The 11,635-nt window shown below is 39.4% G+C and overlaps 1 protein-coding gene across 2 annotated transcripts; it reads right to left on the reverse strand.

Annotated features, from left to right (window-relative positions):
- Nucleotides 1-4,328: 4,328 nt before the first annotated feature.
- On the reverse strand, nucleotides 4,329-10,273 carry DDIT4L (DNA damage inducible transcript 4 like). Of its 2 annotated transcripts, none has more exons than XM_074274726.1 (3): nucleotides 10,024-10,273; nucleotides 9,172-9,315; nucleotides 4,329-7,385 (listed from the first exon to the last, which is right to left on the reverse strand). In XM_074274726.1, exons 2-3 carry the CDS (start codon nucleotides 9,257-9,259, stop codon nucleotides 6,898-6,900), a joined length of 576 nt encoding a protein of 191 aa, XP_074130827.1. In that variant the 5' UTR covers nucleotides 9,260-9,315; nucleotides 10,024-10,273; the 3' UTR covers nucleotides 4,329-6,897. The 2 variants fall into 2 exon arrangements, with proteins under 2 accessions (XP_074130827.1, XP_074130828.1); XM_074274727.1 differs by having other exon boundaries at nucleotides 10,038-10,245.
- Between the last annotated feature and the right edge of the window lie 1,362 nt (nucleotides 10,274-11,635).

Consider the following 11,635-nt stretch of genomic DNA (forward strand, 5'->3'; position numbering starts at 1 on the left):
GGGAAAAGGACTCACATATGCCAAAAATATTTGTAACAGTTCTTTTTGAATTGGCAAAGGATTGGAAAATGAGAAGATGTCCATTAATTGGGTAATGGCTGAATAAGTTGTGGTATATGGAAATAATGGACTATTTTTGCTCTGTAAAAATGATAAACTGGCTGATTTTAGAAAGGCCTGGAAAGATTTACATAAACCGATGCTGAATGAAGCAAGCAGAAGCAGGAAAACATATATAGCAACAGCCAAATTATGTGATGATCAACCATGATAGACTTGGTTCTTCTCAACAGTTCAGTGATCCAAGGCAATTCCACTAAACTTTGAATGGAAAATGCCATCCACATCCAAAAAGGGAATTATGGAGATTGAATGTAGATCAACACATTATTTTCACCTTTTTTTCTTCTTGTAGAATTTTCCCCTTTGATTCTGATTTTTTCTCTCCCAACATGATTCATGTGGAAATAGGTAAAAAAAATTACATGTACATGTATAAAAATGTTTTTGATGTAACTTTGGGGGAAAAAAATCAATGACTTCTCATCAACCTTAGGAAAAAAACTAAACCCATTAGCTTCGGTTTTAAGGGACATTTGTTTTTACTTTTCTGTCCACACTTATTCCCCATTATTCCTTCATGTGAATATTCTATTTTGGCTCAGTTGGTGTATTCTTTTTCTCTAGACATGTCACAGGTATTTGCTTATGTAGTCCTCCTGGGTTAGGAGTGTTCTTCCTCTGGTCTTTCATTATCTTTCAGCATCTAGGTCAAGTCCTACCTCCCCCACAAACCCCATCTACAGCTCTCTCTTTTCTGAGCTCTTGTGGAACTTCCTGCCTCTACCATTTATTTTATATGTAATATGTATCCTGTATTGTTGAAAGGCAATATGAGGGTTTGGAGTCTGAAAGATCTGGGCTGAAATTCTTCCTCTAACACTGGCAGGCTGTTTGACTCTGGGCTAGTCATTTAATCTCTGGGTACCCCAGGGAATTCTGTAAGATGCAGAATTGAAGCTGGTTTCTGCTCTTTCTTGACACTAATAATGGGAGTTTCTATTGTATTGTAATGTCATCTGAAATAGATATACAGATATTGAGAGTTTTTAGAGCGAGGACTATATCTGAAACTACAGGATAGGATAAAGTGTATTGGATACAGAGTTTGAAGATCAGAGTTCTAATCTTTGCTCTGCTACCTGGGACTCTGATGACCATAGATGACTCTGCACTTACTAGACATAGTAAGTCTCTTACTCTTACCTCTTTAGGGTATGCACAAAACACCAGGGTGAATGCAAGTGAATTCCCTTTGTAGTGGTTATCATTGACACAGAATGATTAACCTTTTATATCCTCTTCAGCTAAACACAAAAGCACCTCATGGCTATATACTATAGTATTCAAAACATTTCCTCACAAGTACAAACCCTATTTTACAGATGAATAAATCATCTTAAGGTGGTGATTTATCCACAACAGCATGTCTAGTAACTATCAGGGCAAAGATTTGAACTCATTTCTTGATTCTTTTCAATCTATAATGTTACTTAAGAATTCATAATGCAATAAAATAATTAAAAGCAAAAAAAAAACAAAACCAAAATGAACAGTTATATTAAAATAACACAATAAGATTAATAATAATAATAAAATTCTGTGGGAGCAAGAACTGTTTTCCATTTTTGTATCGCTAGGTTTGAGCGTAGTGAACGCCTTGGACTTTTTTTTTTCCCTTTGGTTGGAAGTTGCTTTGGCTGGTAGGGTTCATAAAACAGCAAATCACCTTTCACTTTTTGTCTTAAAGAGTTGTCTGGAACATGGATATAAATGGCAATACAATTATGTATACAGGATATAGCAGCCACAGACAGAATATGAACCCAGGTTTTGCCATCCCTCTGTCCACTCTATTACATTGCTTTTCACTTTTTACTAAATAGATGTTTAACAAATGTTTGTTAATTTGAATTGATTTTAACATTAGATCACTGAGATACTGCAAGTACCTACAATAGCTAAGTTATATTGCTTCTGTTGATATATTTCCTTCCTTTTTTCCTCTCTCCCTTCCTCTCTTTATTTTTCCCTTTCTCCCTCTCCCTCCCTTCTTTCCTTCTCCCTCTCTCCCTCCCTCCCTTCCTCTTTCCTTCCTTCTTTCCTTCTCTTCTTCTTCCCTCCCGCTCTTTATTTTTCCTTCTCTCCCTCCCTCCCTCCCTCCCTTCCTCCCCTCCTCCCTCCCTTCCTCCCCTCCTCCCTCTCTTCCTCCCTCCCTCTGTCCCTTCCTTCCTTCCTTCCTTCCTTCCTTCCTTCCTTCCTTCCTTCCTTCCTTCCTTCCTTCCTTCCTTCCTTCCTTCCTTCCTTCCTTCCTTCCTTCCTTCCTTCCTTCCTTCCTTCACTCCCTTTTTTGGAGGCAATTGGGCTTAAATGACTTGTTCAGAATCAGACAACTAGTGAGTATATGAGGTTAAATTTGAAATCATGTGGGTTTTCCTGACTCTAGGCTTCGTACTCTATTTATTGCACCACCTAATCGCCATGTTGATGAAGTAGTATGAAGTAGTAGAGGTAAAGTATCAAAAACATTCAACTTGGGAGAACCAAGTTCAAATCATGATACCAATGCTTATTACTACCACCTGTCACCTTGGGCAAGGCATTTAACCTCTAATAGCAAATAAAACTCATATACCTACCTCCCAAGATTTTTCTTTTTCATATTAAATTAAAAAATATTTTGAACTTAAATACATAAAGACAAAAAGGAGAACATGTCCATGTATATAGCACAACCTAAAAAGAAGACTCATTATAAACCCACAAATTTATATTTCACAATGTTTACTTTTTTTTGGAAAAAAATTAAGATTATATATTAGTTATTTTTCAAAACCACTGTTTTTCTGTGCTTCCTTCTTTATTTTCTATTACTTTTTACTGTGTAAATATATTTTATATATTTTTTAATATGTATTTTATATATTTTTTTTCCTTATGTGGGCCAGGATTTTAATGAGAGAAGTGCTTTACAAATCTTAAAAGTGATTTGCATACAGTTTCTAGTTCTTAAATGAATAGTTAGAACACTTTCTTTTTATTGTACCATCTAAAGTTACACAAAGCAAAAGTATATGTGTTTTAATTGAGAAATGAAGGGTTTTGGTCCTCACGCCCTCCATCTTTAGCTGGTTTGTAACTCTCACTAATGCTGCAGAGAATGAGGTTTAAAGACAGTGAGTGGCTAAAAGAAAAAGTGAGAAAGGTTAAGAATAGAAAAATAGGCAAAGTTTTCTAATGAGCCAATAATGTGCCTTAAAGGAAATTTAATAATTGTTGAAATTGTTCATTGTCATCTGAACAGATCAAAATCATGTGCAAACTCTATAGGCAAGAAGCATTATAAAAATGCAAATACAGGTGCATTTCTAAAGAACTTCTGACTCTTCCTGATCCCATTTGGGGTTTTCTTAGCAAAAATACTGGAGTACTTTGTTATTTCCTTCTCCAGCTCATTTCACAGATAAAAAAACTGAGATAAACAGTTAAGTGACTTTCCTAGTCACATAGCTAGTAAATGTCTGAAGCCAACTTTGAACTCAGTAAGGTAAGTCTTTCTAACTCTAAGCCTGACACTTTATTCACTCTGCCACCTAACTATTTTAAAAAGAGCCTATTATATGTCAAACACTTGACACATATTACTTCATTTGATCCTTACAACAACCCTTGGGGGTAGGTACTAGTATCATCTCCATTTTACAGAGGAGGAAACTGAGCCAAACAGCAGTTAAGTGACCTGCCCAGGGCCACAAAGCTACGAAGATTCTGAGACTGGAATTGAAGTCAGGTCTTTCTGATATTCAGGCTAGTTAGTGCTCTCTCCATATGCCACCTGCATCTGCTGGCTCCCTGTGACTTGTGACATGCAGGTTGAAGGAGACATTGTGAAAACCTTGACGAACTGATTGGACTAAGATTTTGAGCTTATTTTTGAAAAAAGACACCACTGGAGCTTATCTTAATGCTGTCTCCTTGCAAAAACAAATAAAACAAACAAACCCCATTATTGTAATACCCAAAAGAGGTTACAAATGGAACATACATTTTGTTAATCCATAAACTCACAAATTAGTGGAATACTTCAGGGTACAATTGATACCATTTACAATGCCAACAAAATGAGGGGGTGGGTGGGAAATACTTAGGAACTATGTATCCCAAAGCAATGGTACCATAGAATATTCAGAAGTTATTTGTCTATTATTGTTATTTTTTTTTACTTAAAAAGTAATTCACAATTACAAGAAAGACAAACAAATAGAAAATTAAAAATATATGATGCTTTTTATTGTCAAAAATAGACAAACTTAAATTTCCTTTAACAGGAATATTAATTTAAGAACCTCCATGAATTGTCAACATCTTGCAAGCTGGGAAGACACAAGTGAAACCAGCAGCTGTTAATGGAATAAAAACTTCATATCCATGTTGTCAACAGGGACTCTTGACCCGTCATACTTAGAGAGATACAGTATTCATTAAGCCACAAGCAATAACAGATATGATTGCAATAGTCTAATTCCCAGACACCATATATATTGGATTTGGTAAAATCCTGCCTAATCGCTAAGGAACTAGTTACAGTTTATGACAGTTGTGGAACAAGATAATGGATCATAGACATTTTTTGAGTAACATTATACTTGTGCTAGGACTCCTGCCTCAGCTATGGCTGTAGCAATCATATTAGTTGTGTCCACCTTTTTGTGACCCCATTTAGGTTTTTATTGGCAAAGATACTGGAATGGTTTGCCATTTCCTCGTCCAGCCAATTTTGCAGATGAGGAAACAGAGGCAAATAGGGTCACTGTGCTTGTAAGTGTCTGAGATCAAATTTGAACTCAAATATTCCTGAATCTAGGCTCAGTACTCTGTCCACTGTGCCACCTAGCTGCCCTAAATTTGTTGTGCAAAAGTAGATAAATGAACTCTTGTTATCTCTACTTGCAAAATCACCTGAAGGCTTTGAACACAGAAAACAACTGGAAATTATCATACTTAGACCAAAGTTCTCATTACTATATACAGTGAGAAAACTGGCTAATGATCCTTTATTCTTAAAGAGGACCAATAATCAGGTCTTCTTCATGAACGATAGGGGACAGAATTGGCCTAGAGTTCAGGCCATGGGACAATTAAAAACAAAAAGATTGAGGTATTTGTCTGAATTATCCAAACTCTTGTTAGCATTCTTGACTCTAAAACAAAACAAGTCTCCATAGTCAATAGCGACTTCATGTGAATATGTTTAGTCCGATAACTAGAATAGTAGCCAATAAGCAGTTATTATGCAGTTAATATTTAGAAGGCTTATGGGAGCAAAAAAGGGAATGCTCAGAAACAATTATTTCCATATTTTCCTGTAGAGAAGTAGTGAAGGTCAGAGAAATTAAGAGATACCACCAAAGTGAGAAGGTGATCTAGGATGAAGCCCAAGAAATATTGAAAAGAAGCTAAATAGCCAAGCCTGCCAAATAATTCTTTGAGCCAAGGAGAAGGATTAAATCTAATGGTTTGGAAAAGGCTTGGTTAAGTTAAAGGACCACCAAGATTGGATTAGATAATGTCTTCCTGAAATAGTTTCTAAAATCCATCACCATTATAGCCACAGATGTGCAATTTGGCATTATGGTTTTGTAAGGCAATATGGTTTTCTTTGTTTGTGCTTGAAGAAGAGCTAATCCTAGGATCATAGATCTTAGATCATAGAGGGTATCCAGTCCAACCACTTCACTGTTTTAGGGGAGGAAGCATGGTCTATTATTATTATAGTAGACAAAGCACTGGGTTTGGACTCAGAGCTCTGAGTTCAAATCCTGCCTCAGACAATTATTAGCTATGTGATCAAGGACAAGTCTCTTTATCTCTCTGCATCCCAGTTTACTCATCTTTGAAATGATGGTGTTAAAGATTTGAAGTACTCTAAAGTCTCTTACAACTCTACAACTATGACTCTTCATTTTACAGATGAGGAAACTGAGGAGCTTAAAGTAATTTGTCCAACACGTTATTAGCAAGATTTGAATCCAGGGCCAGTATTTTTTCTAGTATTATCATGCTGCTGCTTTGCTTTATCATCTCTCTCCAATCTAAAACCTTTCAAAAGTGAAGCATGTACTTACAAATAAAGCTGAATAAAACAGATTTCTTGCAGTTATAATGCAAGATTGTTTTCCCCCTCCATATCTTCAAAGGTAAAGAGAATGGCAAGAGAGAAAACAAAGCCATTTTGACTCTGTAATGTTCCTAATCAGCTCTTTCCAAGAATAATTTTTAAATTAAACTCAGAGGTTTAAATTCCATCTTGTAGGATAAGAACCCTTCAACATACAATAGGAACATTGGTTTTGTGAGCTTTCAGAAGTTTTTGTATTGGTTGAGCTTTGTTTAATAAGGTTATATAGTTGCAAGGATTATTTTGGAGAGCTTTTAAAGTGCCATTATTAAGAGCGAATTAAGCAAAATGTCATTCATATTGTCTGGTTGGATGTAATTAATTAATTACTCAGTAGACTGCCTTTTTTTGAAAGGATGGGCCAGAGTGGATGAGCTCCACAAATGAAAGGTGATTGATTGCTCACTGTGTTCCCATCAGCTTCATCCTATTTTTCAGTGGCTATGGCCTTAATCAGTGGAGAGTGCCTATTCCCATGAGGATGTTTTGGGCAGGCCACAAGGATAATGCTTTTGAGCAAAACACTTGAGATTGTGATGAACAAGGAACATATGTCATATGGGCTAAATTTGGGGTTTCTTGTTGAGGCCAGTCAAGCTACAAATGACATCAAACCAAGCAGTGGCACAATCTATTATAAATCAGCTAGAGAGATTTTTCTAGCACTCTTCAATGACTGTTCCAATCAGTGAGTAAAGCTTCCTTTTAACAAGCCTAAACCCTGGACTGAGAATCAGAGTTCTCCTAAAACCAGATGTGAAACGAGCTTTACTGAAGAAAAAGTCCCTGAAACTAGACCATGAACAATTTTCCTGCTTAAACACCAGTGTAAGCTCAAAGGTAGGCACCACACTAGAATCACATACAATCTTATCCAGTTTCTTACATACATTTTCAATTTCCAAGTTTACATGTATAATGCAACCTCGAAGACCACAGGGCTCAGGGGAAGACAAGCGCAATACATCTTGAGCTATTCTCTTGGTCAGTTTCTCAGGGACAAGAACCTTGGAGCAGCCAAGTTTGGTCTGCTTGGACTTGGACAGGGAATTCTCCAGCATTTTAGCCAGGCTCTGGCAAGTAGTCTCTTCAAATACTGCTTCATTGAGGTTGGGTTCTGGCATAACATAATCCCAGTAGTCAAAATCTATAGGAAAGAAATTACAAATGAGAGGGGGGAAAAAAGGAAAAATTCAAGCAGAAGGGGGAAAACAACAACAACAAGAAATTTATGATATAGAGAAATATCAACTTTAAAAAAATACAACATTTATTTTTGAAAGTCAGGGGACCTTGTTTTTTGACTCAATTCTACCATTAACTGAATATGTTACCTTGAAAGTGAGTCTCAGTTTTCTCACCTTGAAGTTGCCAGGCTCACTGGTAAGTCACTGAACTACCCTGGGCAAATCTCTTTAAGATTGTAAATTATTTCAGTAGAGAGAGTTCCCTACATCAATAAAATCACAAGTTTGAATTGAAAAAACAAAGAGGAAGTTGTACTAAGTGAAATTTCTAAGGTCTCTTCTAGTTTGAAAATATGAATCTATTGGTTTATAAATACAGAACTTTAGATACATTAATTAAATTTACTGGATTCTGTGATATTCCATGGGTCTTGGTCCACTATCAATTAAAGCATATCATAATTCCTAGGAGCCATTAGCAAAATTTTCCATTAGTTTCTGTGCATTAAAAAATTTTTATTTTGATAAACTATCTTCTAATTGAGAGGCTCTCCAAACATAGTCTCGGACTTGAATGACAGATATTGTCCATTGTTTGGCAAGAACTGCCAGAGATTATGCTTAGCTACCATGGGCTTTGAGAACCCAAAGTCACACCCAGTAACACCAGCACCAAGATGTAACAGTAGAACTTCAATGGAAATTTAATTTTAAGCCAATATAATGTGGCTAGTAAGTAGGAGCTAGAGCCAAGAAGATGTACATTTAAACCCTACCTAGAAAAATGATCAACTCTGGGCAAACCACTTGACCTCTGTGAGGTTCAGGCAACTCTATAAGTATGCTACCATCTGCCTCCCTATAAATTGGGAGAATGGCTTTCCTCCACCCCCACCCGTCCCAAAATAAAACAAATATATAAATTCCTGTCCCAAGTTTTATTAACTATATTAAATGTAGAATAAAAACCCCTATTATATACTATATCAAATATGCCTAGTCCTAAGAAAGTCTTAATTTTAGTGGCCATTAGATTAGCCCGAATTTATAGCATCCCTTATTTAAAAATTTTTGCTTTATGAAAAAAAAAATTTTTTTTCTATAATTATCTGGCAAGTTTCCCCTAGCCAGGCAAAACAAACCAGTCCTAGGAAAACAAAATTAAGTTTACAGAAACTGATAGCTCTGCATTGGTCATCTGCTTCCTAAAGTAATCCTAGTAGTTGGCAGCTCTCCACCCACACCACAGGCTGATTGCTCACTTGAGGACTGCCCAGTCAGTCTCTCTCCCGATACAGTTTATTTCTTCCTTATTTATTAATGAATTTTTTCATAACTAATATCATGGGATTATTTAGTCTCCTCTCATTTCTCTTAAAGGAAACAGCACAAAGGAAACCTAAGTTAGTATTCCTTGGGACTTAGTTCCAAATTGATGTTCCAAATTCAGAATTAGTACCCCTTAATTGGACCTGTAAAAAAAAATATCCACTATAAATTTCAAGTCTACATAGCTCTTACAGAACATTTCAAGTCACACAGGCCAGTAGCAACTGCTGTCAAATAAATCTCAGGATATTTTATTTTTTCCCTCTATTCATCTGGGCTATGATGGGACAGCCTTCTCATTCAAAGGAGCGATACCAGAGATGATTACATCACAGAGAACTTAAACTCACGTCCTGATTGGCCATCCCGCTCTACTCTTCCCGGAGAAATTAACCAGGTAACTGCTGAAATGCTCACCACTTAGACTTCCAGGCGGAAAGCCACGGTCTATCAACTCGGAAATGCTGGCCGAATTTTTACTGTTTAAACTGCTAGTCGCAACCATGATGAACCGCACCGCGGCTCCGGCAGTGCGGGATGGGGAACAGCTTTCGGGGCACACTGCAGGGACAAAAAGGATACAACAGTGAACTAAGCTGGGGCAAAGAGCCTCTCACAAAAGACAATTTTTATTTCCTAAAGGAGAGAGGCCCTCAGCTCCCTTGTCCTCCCCCCTTCCCCAGTCTGGCTCCCCCGTAAGTCTCAAGGCCTAGAAGCAGAGAAGCCGACTTCGGGAAATCCTACAAAATAAACTCGAAGCAAAGCTCTCCTGTTAGTCTGCCGAGAACAGGGGCTGCACGTCTAAACCTTAGAGGCCCACGGAGTTAAAACTTGAATGTCACCTAGTCCAAGTCTTCTCATTTTAAAAACCAGGGCACCAAGGGCTAGGAGAGTTGGAGGTACTCGTCCAGGGCAACCCGAGTAATCAGGCAATCGAACCCACATCCTTTCCCCATTGTCCTGCTGGGTGCACCAACTCCCTCCCATGGATCTTTCGGAGACACAGGGTTTATTCAAAAGATTACATCTTTAGAGCAGAAAGAGACCTCAGAGTCCATCTAACCTACCCCCGCTCTTCATTTTTACAGAAGAGGAAACTGATGTCCAGAAAATATGGAGTGATATGACCAAAGGTCACAAGGGGAATAAATCACGGAATCAGGATTCGAACTCATGTCCTCCTGGCTCCAAATGCAGCACTCTGCATAGCACCACGCTGCAAACTCCTGCACTGCCCAAGCCTCTGAGGGCCACAGGATCTCCTCTTACCTGCCTCGACTTACAGAAGTGCACGCTGGCGTACACGGGATGCCCGGAGCTCAGTGGGTATATTGCGCTTTAAATATACAGTAAAGAAAAGCCCGTCTCCAGTGAACTCTTTTAAAAAAGCATTCTTTCTCCGGGCGGGGGGCAGTAGGGTACTGCCCTGCAGGCACCCAGCAGTAGCCACCAGAGCCCCCCGCCCTCAACTCACCCCTACACAGACCCACAGGGTCCCGGGACTACTTGTAGGTACTTCTGGCCCCGCCTCCGGCCCCGGCCCCGCCCACTTGCCTCAGGCCTGCCCCTCCCCTTCTCTCCGCCCCCTCTCTCCTGGGTGTCTGAAGCCGGGAGGACCGGGCTCCTGGGAGGCGGAGGGGGAACCGGATCTGGCCGGAGGTGCACCTGCAGTTTACTGGGTGGGCAGGAGAGCGTCCTGCCTCAAGTCCCCGGGAAAGATCCTCTAGTCTAGTCCCATGACTTGTCTCTCCGTGGGTCCGTCTTTCAGGGTCTCCTCCAGTCTTTCCCCTCCCCTGCCCCCACCCGCCGCAGGACAGCGGGAACCGTCTGTGATTTTGCTTGCCTGAGTTTAAGAGGAACAGGCCACTTTTTCTTTTGATACTTCTCTTCCAATGGTTTCTAAGACTTCCCGCGGGCCGCTTATACACCCAATTCTGGGGATCCTGAAATTCTTAGCTTTGCCCTCCTCCGCCAGATGTTGCTTCTTGCCACATTCTGCCCCAAATCATTTCCTGCCTCTAGTAGGCACTGCTCTGGGGGGTAACGAAGACTAGGCAAAGCAGCAGCAAATTTGAAAAATATGTCTTCTCTCCCTCTCTCCGGGCTGTTGTTTTTGTAACTAATTACCGTTCACTGCTTCTAGAGCAAGCCTGGTCTACTGGGCAAGTCGGGGAATGGGAGTATTTAAATGAAGAAAGTATTGTCAAGAAGCTTAACAAGCCTATTAATGAGATTTTAACAGTCTGCAGGACTGCCGACTGGCTCAAGAGCTGATTAGATGAAACGGGTCATCTCCAAGGAAGAGCTTCTCCCAGCCTGGAAGGCTACAGCCTGGGCTGCAGGGCTGCTGGACTGCAAGATGGATCTCAGGAAGTGGCCAGAACTATTACAAATGTGGATCTCGGAGGTCATTTGATCTAACCTCCATCCTGCAGGCTCAGAAGGGAGCTTGCCAAAGTAGTAAGCAGCAGTTTAATGAAGAGGAGGGATAGTCGCACATTTTGGCAGGGACAAACACTCAAACAAAAATCTATCCATTTTTGAAGTTTTCTAAAACAGTGTTCTGTTCTCTCCGTAGTGGTATCAGTGAGTGGGGTCCAGCGCAGAGCAAGCAAGTCTGGAGCATGTAGGGGGCTGAAAAGGCAAGAATTTAGGTATAAAGAAGATTATGTAGTGAAGGAAAAATATATGATCATCCATGACTACTTTGGGTAAAAAAAAGGTAGATTTGTGGTATGGAAAGAAAATCTAGCCTCCGGAGGAGTCCTCATATACTGGCCTAAAAACATTCAGCTGGAAAATAACATTAAGAGGTTCTAAAGGGAGTGATAGATCAGTGGGAGGACATTTGGAGGCAGGCTTGGCAGCATCTGAAGCTGGC

Source organism: Sminthopsis crassicaudata, chromosome 6 (assembly GCF_048593235.1).
Source record: "Sminthopsis crassicaudata isolate SCR6 chromosome 6, ASM4859323v1, whole genome shotgun sequence".
In the NCBI taxonomy this organism is placed as follows: Eukaryota; Metazoa; Chordata; class Mammalia; order Dasyuromorphia; family Dasyuridae; genus Sminthopsis; species Sminthopsis crassicaudata.